At 46.4% G+C, this 9,529-nt stretch overlaps 1 protein-coding gene across 1 annotated transcript in view; it reads right to left on the minus strand.

The window, feature by feature from the left end:
• Positions 1-9,320, minus strand: part of Trim66 (tripartite motif containing 66) — a 49,904-nt gene extending 40,584 nt beyond the window's left edge. The window contains 1 exon segment of the mRNA XM_038342749.1: positions 9,180-9,320. Coding sequence (XP_038198677.1) covers positions 9,180-9,228 — 49 coding nt within the window. The 5' untranslated portion in view covers positions 9,229-9,320.
• Between the last annotated feature and the right edge of the window lie 209 nt (positions 9,321-9,529).

Genomic DNA, 9,529 nt, shown 5'->3' on the forward strand with positions numbered 1-9,529 from the left:
GGGGGAGGTGGAAAGAAGGAAGGAAGAAAGGAAGGAAGGAAGGCTTTCTTAGAACACAGGGCTATTGGTTTCCACACTGATCACGACTGATTTTGACCTCCAGTGGCAGAGTTGAGTAATTGTGACCGAAACTTTAAGACTGGCAAAACCAAAACTACTATCTGGCACTTTTTAGATTTAAAAAGCTCGTCCTTAGCTCAAAACAGCAGCTCCTTACACCGTTCCATCTCCATACTGGGATAAAATTCTGACTACGGAGCCCTGCTTGAGCTAAGCACACCCACCTGTGAGCTCGCAGTGTGCAAATGGTTCACACAGGTGCTGGGCCGTCAGATGTGAGTGAGCTGTCACTGGTGAGGAGGAGGGGGCGTCACACACAGAGCATCATAAGTGTGAAAATGTGGGGCCTCCAGGCCATGTAGAGTATAAAGGACATGAGACCACAAGGTTAATTCAGGGAGCTAGGAAGAGCCTTGAGGGTCAAGCTAGTTCTGCTCTGAACGGCAGCCAAGGCTGAGTCCTCTTCTCTCTCCCTCCCTCCCTCCCTCTCTCTCTCTCTCTCTCTCTCATTTATTAGATTTTTTGAAAAATACCAATCCAAGTTCCCACTCCTTCCCCTCCTCCCATTCCTTCCACACACCCTCCCACCACACCCCTTTTCTTTCTCTTTTTATTTATTTTTGTGGTACTGGGTATTGAACCGAGTGCCCTGATGCTAGACAGTCCCTTTCCTGGGTTATCTACCTGGCCCTCTTTTTACTTTTCATCTTGCAATGGAGTTTCACTTGCCTTAAATTCCCTTGGTACCAAGAGTAGCTGAGATTATAGGCCTGTGCCACTAGGCCCAACTTCCTTTTTTTTCTTTTTTCTTTCTTTCTTTTTTGGTGACAGCATTCTTTGTGTATCTCTGACTGTCCTGGAACTTGCTCTGTAGACCAGGTTGGCCTCAGACTCACAGAGATCCACCTGCCTCTGCCTCCCAAGTGCTGGGGTTAAAAGTGTGTGCCACCACTGCCAAGCCTTTAGGTAGCCCATAGTGTAGGCCTAGAGTTAGAAGGAGTGACTAGGTTTGGAGTAGAGGATTTGGAAACATAACCCCTAATGGCAGTATAAATATCATTACAGGAAAAATAAGGTAAGCTACGATACGCAGGAACTAGAAGGCAGGGCCAGCAGCTGATCTGAAGCAAGATCCGGAGTCTGAGCCTGACAGCCAGGGCCGGCTGAGCCTGGAAGTGAATGTGTGGAGTGTCTGGCCCTTGGCCTTCACAGTCTCTTTCTCTGAGGAAGAACCTGGGTGTGATGCCAGCTTTTTGTGCCAGGGAAATACCCACCGTAGATGTGATGTAGCCTGGGCTCACTGACCCAGTAGTGCCGGTCTCTTTCCACACAAACGCTCAGGAGGTGATACAAAGGAGGATATACAGAAACACTACCTGCAAAGCCAGATACGACTGGGCCTGACAGGGGTCCGTAGGGAGTCCAAGGCAGCACCAACTATAGATCTGTAGCTTCTGCAGCCTGCAAGCCCAAACAAGCCCGGGGTTATCAGGCAAGGGAGTGGCTCTGCAAATAATTGACCATGTGACCCTCTGCAGGCTTCTAGGTCCTTCCTGCACTCTCAGCACCTCATTTGTGCAGTAAAGAGGTAGAGATGAACTCCAAGGGCTTCTCCTGCTATCTGGCCTCCGTGACACTTGGCACGACTAGTTCCCCCATTCAATGAAAGATCCAGTGACGAGCAGTCACCCCAAAACTGCCTGTCAATCACTGCTACCTTGAACTTCCTCCCTCTGCAAATCTCTCTAGCCATAGTTTTCCAGGTGCAGCCAGCATATCCCCACCAAACACAACCTACCTCTCTCCAACCACCAGGGGAATTGCTCTCCCAGTAACGGGGATATTCAGAGGTGCCAGTGCTACTCCCAGGGCCCTAGAGAGCCAATTAAGGTGAGGAAACTGTTCTTGAACTAGGAAGCCGCCCTGTTGACAGGGCTTCAGAGCTCCAGCTTCTGCACCTGCCACACATGGGCTCCTTTCAGGTCAGCAGCCCACCCTCCACCTGGGAGACCTGGGGTACTGCCTGCCTTGGACCCCATCAGTTTAGATATGCTATTCAATGCCTTGAATAAGCAAACGGGTCATCTGCCTCCCAGACTCCTGAAGCCAGTTCCACAGTCTCTGATTCTCACCAAGGCCATTAGAGCCCCTCCAGCTGAGCTGCTCATTAAGATCAGAGTCATTTCCCTCTCTGACTCTAAGGTTGTAGCATCTTGCATCAGTTCCCTTTCTCTCTGTCTTCCCAAAGCCCCCAAGGCCTGCCCACCAAGGGACATTGATTACTCCCCCCTTTCAGCATTAGCAGCATCCAAGGAATATGCTGTTCCCCTTAACCAGAAAACCTGGTACCCAGGAACTGTGGGTCTATCTGCAGTGGTTATTCGGTGTTCTAAGAGCTTATCAAGCTCAACCTTGAAAGCCAGAGAGGATCTGAGACTGCTCAGTCTATCAGGATGGAGTCCAAATGAGCCTCAGAGATGTGGATTCCAGATCAGGTTCTTCCTACGCCTTGTCTTCTGCTCTAAAAACCAGGAAAGGAAGATTCTAATGACAGGTGGATTCTAAAACTTGCGTGTAAAAAACAAAGTCTCTCAGTGACAAGTTACTTAGTTTCTTTGAAGAGAAAAAGTAACATCCAGTTAATTACCCTCCCTGACCTAAAGCAAAAACTAAAACAGACAGAACCTTCAGAATCTTGAAGCCAGAGTCGGCACTTGGTAAATGTCAGTTGTGGCGATATTTCTGCAGAGCCCGTTAATTTTACTCAAAGTATCGTTTTAGTGCTCAGTAGATAACTTTCCAGGTGCAGTGTGACCCTGGACTATTTCCAATGAGAGACTTAAAAGAAAGCATGGATGTTCTTCCCGTTACAGACCAATAACTCACTATAAATGGAACATATCATAAACAGAAAATACATCCTGTTCTCTTAGCCTACTGACCATCATCATAGTGGGCTTTGCTCAGCCCACCTCAGACATGCTCGGGATGCTCTGTCAGCCTCTGGTTGAGCATATCACCTCACACTAACAGTCTTCCCCATGTCTCGTGTACCTCACTGAGCATGTGCTGAAAGGAAGAGGCAGAGTGGTCTGTGGGTATTTTACACAACCACAAAGCTGAAGCATGCATAGATAAAGATCTCTCTTTGGCCCCCAGGCTGTGTTCTCACTGTCTGAGTAGATACCTTCCCAGAATCCAGTCTTTCTACAGAGTCTACAGCATCAGTCACCCCATTGAATGACCGAGCCACAACACACATCACACTCCTACCTTTGTTCTGGTCTCCATTAATAGCCTTTAAATACCTTGTCTAGCAGGGACGATGGCACACCTCTCCATTCCCAACACTCAAGAAGGTAAAAACAGGCACATCAGAGGTTCAAGGTCACCCTTAGCTATATAGTTCAAGGACAGCCTGAGCTGTCCCTCAATCTGTCTCAACAGAGGAAAATATATAATCATTAGTCTGCAGTTTCTTTACCTCACAAACTGTTAAATTTAGAACAGATAACATGGACACAAGAGCCCAGGACAGTATGCACAATCAGGGTGTCTGATACTTTGTACCTGCAGAAGGGAGCAGTGTCAAGAATGAAGAGAAAGCCACTTTATAGGCCAGGGCCATGGGAGGTCTGGGGAGCCATGGGAGGTCTGGGGGGGGGGCATGGGAGGTCTGGGGGGGCCATGGGAGGTCTGTGAACTCAAGCAGCTCACTCAACTCATGAGTGCTCATTTAAGTCTGGAACTATAGCACGTTTTGCTGGGCTGTGGAGTGGCAGAATCAGAAAGCACAATCCACGGGATGAGATACGCCCTCCTGCTACAGGGCCCGAGGAAGGATCTCACTGCCACTGATGAGGATAATACACCAGTTGTCCAGGCAGACCCCTGCGTCAGGGCAGACCCCTGCGTCCAGGCAAAGCCCCTCTTTCATTAGACAAGGCCACTTCTTGCTCTGCTCAGCAACTGGGAAAAACACTCATTAAAGTGGATTTGGCCCTGTACAACATGACATTCTCTGGCTGGAGGCAGTGACACTGGGAACCTGTTTATGTCACAGCCTCTGCTCATTTCTCTCCTGTCCCTCCAGCTGTCCCAACATCTTAAAAACAAAGCCAGCAGAAGGAGATTAGCCTCCTAGAATGTCTGTGACCCTGCTGGATAAAACAGCAGCACTATCAGCTCCTTCCAAAAAACCAGACCCTGAAGCACGATTTCTCCAACTATGCCCAGGGATTCAGGTTCAAAAACGGTATTTCTTACAGGAATTGCCAGAGAGGGGCCAATAGACCCAAGCACACAGAGAGCCTCCCAATTTCCTGCTCCCTGGCTTGAACATTAAGCAATCTGTTTACTGATCCATTTTCAATTAGAATAACAGCTCTTTGAAGTCTCGGGCCTTCCATTTCATCTCTGTCCTGTAAATGCCATAGAATCTGGTACACAGCAGTCCGTGTGTAACTATGGAGATGAGCAAACAAACCAACAAACACTGCCAACACATAGTTAGTAACCCAGAGTACTAACGAGGAAATCTACTTCATTCCACAAATGGAAACACAGAAGGTAACACATCACGAGACTGTAAGATGCAGGCTGGAGAGATGACTCCAGGATTAAAAACACTGATGGCTCCTACAGAAGACCCAGGTTCAATTCCCAGCACCCTCATTGGATGGCTCACAACTACTTATAATTCCAGTTCCAGGACATCTGATCCTCTCTTCTGACCTCTGCAGGCTCCTGCACACATGAGGAATACATTAATATACCCAGGTGCACGCGCGCGCACGCGCGCGCACACACACACACACACACACATACATGCAATTTTTAATTATTTTAAAAATAATATGATATCATATCTATATAAATTGCCTTTATGTTTCCAAATCAAGTGTCCTTTTATCTATAGGTCTTTTCCCTCCATTTCACTTTTAGACTACTAGATAACAGCATTTTTCAGCATTTCTTAGTCTTTTTCTATATACTAGGCATAATGCAGAAGTTCTATGTATATATTCTCATTTAATCTTTGTAACATTCCTATGGGTTTTTCCTATGGGATAAAAGCCTTCAAGCACAGAGAACCCCTCATCCAAAAAATGCCTGTCAGCAACAGATGGAAAGCATTAGAGAAAAAGCCACCCATCCAATGCAGAGACCAGGCACTGTGCAGCGCCCAGTCCCGGGTGATACACCTACAGCCCACTCCTGCACCTAGGGCCAGGGATCACAGCAGAAAAGAGGGTGGAAGATCACGAGACCAAGGATCTCAGAGAAACCACACCCCTGAAGTCTCACTAAAAGCCATGCCTAAACAAGACCTGAACGAAGACAACACCAACAGACATGCTAAATGAAAGGGGAAAGATCACAAGGCCCCAACCCTAGACAAGAACTACGGGAAACCAAGGAAGGCTAAGAACAGGAGAAATAGTCTTCCCCCAGGGAAGAGCTCCCAAGGTGGTTATCCAATACCAGATGGTTAGCTCTGAAAATATATGCATGCAAGTAACATTATATGGACCAGTCAGGCTGTATTTATGTATTTAGGATAGAAGGGTAGGTAGGTAGGTAGGTAGGTAGATAGATAGATAGATAGATAGATAGATAGATAGATAGATAGATAGAGAGACAGAACAGTAATTAAAGAAAAAGAGGCCATGAATTTGAGAGGAAGCAAGCAGAGTACACAGGAGAGGCTGGAGGGAAGAAATGGGAAAAATGATGCACGTAGTGATATCACATTTGTATTTTTTTTTTTTTTTTGGTTTTTCGAGACAGGGTTTCCCTGTAGTTTCTAGAGCCTGTCCTGGAGCTAGCTCTTGTAGACCAGGCTGGCCTCGAACTCAGAGATCCGCCTGCCTCTGCCTCCCGAGTGCTGGGATTAAAGGCGTGCGCCACCACCGCCCGGCTCACATTTGTATTTTAATAAATAAAGCTTGCCTGAAGGTCAGAGAGTAAATAAAACAGCTGCAGTGATCAGCCCGACAGACCAGGTAGTGCTGACACACATATTTAATCCCAGTAGCCACTGTAGTTAGGCATAGAAGCTGGGTGGTAGGGGTGCACACCTTTAATCCAGCCCTGGAGAGGAAAATAAAACAGGAGGGGACAGCTCTCACATTTAGCCTCATCCTGAGATTCCTGGAGGCAGAATCACCATTTTGGACTGTGGTAGAGGTAAGAGCCAATGGCTGGCTGTTCTGCTTTTTTGGCTGTCAGGTTGAACCCATCAGGTGGTTTTGTTCTCTGTACCACTTAGAATAATTTGGAAAACAATGCTGTGATCCTAATATTAATGTTCTAATTTTATAATACTTTTTAAGACAGGGTCTTACTATGTAACTATGACTGGCCTGGAACTTACTTTGTAAACCAGGTTGTCCTCAAACTCACAGAGATCCACTTACTCTCCGAGTGCTATGATTAAAGGTGTGCACCATTGTTCCTGGCTAATATTCTTTTTTTTTTTTTTTTTTTTTTTTTTGGTTTTTCGAGACAGGGTTTCTCTGTGGCTTTAGAGCCTGTCCTGGAACTAGCTCCTGTAGACCAGGCTGGTCTCGAACTCACAGAGATCCGCCTGCCTCTGCCTCCCGAGTGCTGGGATTAAAGGCGTGCGCCACCACCGCCCGGCCTGGCTAATATTCTAATTTCAGTTTTAAAAAGTCATTGAGACGGGCTGGAGAGATGGTTTAGAGGTTAAGAGAACTGACTGCTGTTCTGGAGGTCCTGAGTTCAATTCCCAGCAACCACATGATGGCTCACACCCATTTATAATGAGATCTGGTGACCAGAACACTATATACATAATAAATAAATTTAAAAGAAGTCATTGAGACATAGACAGTTCACACTGAAATCCTTAAATTAAATCAGAGACCCAAGAAATAAAACTATAAAATTCTTAGAAGAAAAATAAAAAGCTTTATGATTTAGGATATGGTAATGATTTCTTAGAAATAAAACTAAATGCATAAGCAACAAGACAGACTTCACCATAATCAAAAACTGGCACACCAGCATGATGAAAGAGCAATCTCCAGGATGAAAGAAGACATTTGTAAATCCCATACCTGGCGAGAGACTGGTAGCCAGGCTACATACTCAACTCTGGCCGTGCGATGATAGCAGAAAGACCTAGTCAACAAATGGACAAGACTGCCACACACATCCATTAACTGCAGCTTCCTGCGGCCCTCATGCTCCTGGGAACCACCCTTCTATCTTCTGTCCCTATGGCTTTGGCTACTACAGGTGTCGCATTCAGGAGCACCTGGCCTTGCGAGTCGTGTTCCTTTCCAGACACACTGTCTTTACAAATGTGCTATTCCAGAGTGTTTAAGTGAGGACCTCTTAAATTCTTCCCTTTCGTCTGAGAAATTCTTATGTAACCCCAGGTATATGGGGAAAGGAAGTGTATATAAATCAAACACTTACTGATAATAATTTATATAAAAAACCTTTTTAAACAATTATTTGGCATGTATACATAATTCTACCATGTACTAAAGATGCACACCAGCACCCACATGAAAAGCTGAGCACGGCAGTACACACCTGTAACCATGCCTTAGGAGTGGAGACCGGAGGACCCCTGGGGCTTGCTGCCCAGCCAACCTAGCTAATCAATAGCTCCAGGTTCGCTGAGAGAAGACCCTGTCTCCAAAACTAAGATGAAAGCAAAAGAGAATATACCAATGTCAATCTCTCACCGCCACACAAATTCACACACGTGTGTGAGCATGCGCGCGCTGGTTTGTTTTTGAGACAGGATCTCACCATGTAACTCTGGCTGTCTTGAAACTCCCTATGTAGACCACGCTAGCCTCAAATTCACGGAAATCTGCCTCTGCCTCCCAGTGTTGGGATTAACGGCATGTACTACAATTCCCAACATAATGTTTTTAATATTTAATGAACAAAGTTTAATTTCAAAACTCATATGTTAGGTTTTAAAAATGAAAGGACACAGTCAGGTATGATAGCTCAGACTTATAACCCCAGTATATGGGATGTTGGAGGGCTGTCACGAATTTGAGACTAAGTTCCAGGCCTCCATATTAAGTTCCAGCATGGACTACAGTACTGCAAACTGCATGTCTGGCAGACTACTTAGTTATGTATATCCCTTGCATTGCATGTGAACCCAGAAGATGGGATTAGAAATGACTGGGTCTCTTTATACCTCTTTCCAATGTGGCAACATTGAATGAATCTCTTGTTTCTGCTTTTCATATTAATTTGACTTATGGAAGATGAGTGGCCAAACCTGACTTGTTTGGCATAGGTATAATCCCAAGTCTAGTAGCAGCATGAGACTCTTACTCAAAAAAGAAAAATTAAAAATAATCCCTATCTTCTCTGTACTCCAGACTCACAGCAGACTAAAAAAGATTAGGCTTCTTGCCATGAGTTCAAAGACTCAAACTCCACATTTAAAGTTCACCTTTCGTCAAAGAAAACCTAGATTTGTGTTACAAATAATTGTGGATATACTGCGGAAAACTAAACAGTAAAAACGAAGGACGGTGCCCAAGGCACCACTCCTTTCTCTCCACACACCCTGTACATTTTCACGCCACACTGGCTGTGTCTCACACGTTCCCTGCCAGGAACATGGAAAGGAAGGACCTGCTTCTGGTCCCGGAGGACTTCACAGTTCTCAGTGCGATTGTTTCCTAGGAAACCTGACATTCAGGAGGAAGGCACTGGCTCCCCCGCTGCCGGGTAGCAGTTTCAGCAGTGGATAGTTCAGCGTGGTTCCATTCAAAAATCTGTCCCTGACCAGCGGCAAGAGGCCAGCCTTTCTCTCCCTGCCACGAAGCCTACATACACTAGGGCACCTTCTCTCCATCTTTGGATGGAAGCAGGCAAACCCTGAAACAAAATCGTCTGCCAACAACTCAAGGAAACCCCAAAGATGAAAAGCCCCCACCTTACAAATCCCAGAGGGTTTGCTTTGTCTCTTGAATTCCCTAGAGATGTTCTCAGCAAGAGTATCCCTCGGGCATTTACATTTTGACTCTCTCTTCATCTGAAGCTTGATTCCCATGAAACAGGAGGACGCCTGACCCAGAGACTGAGGCAAGACGCGGTGCTCTGGTACGTACCGTCCGGGACTGTCCCGTAAGCCCTGGTAGTGTGGCCTAGCTCCCGCATGAAGCCCTGGGAACAGTCCCTACAGAGCAAATGTTGGCATGGTAGAAGCCGAGAGGCCTCATTGCAAAGGTCCCGTCGACACAGAGAGCAAGTCGGTGCCACAGCCTCCAGGAATACATCTGTAGAGCCGAGTGACTCCAGACCAGCGCCCATGTCTGCACCTGTGTCCGGGGCTTCAGCTTTTCCACTGACATCCTCAGGGGTGAAGCAGCGTGTACAGCGAGCAAGTTCCACTCCCTGCAAGGGAAGCACAAAGCAGAGGGGTTTATTCTTTGGGACAGGAGAAGTTCCTGGACAGATA

The sequence above is a fragment of the Arvicola amphibius genome, chromosome 1, assembly GCF_903992535.2.
Source record: "Arvicola amphibius chromosome 1, mArvAmp1.2, whole genome shotgun sequence".
Taxonomy (NCBI): domain Eukaryota; kingdom Metazoa; phylum Chordata; class Mammalia; order Rodentia; family Cricetidae; genus Arvicola; species Arvicola amphibius.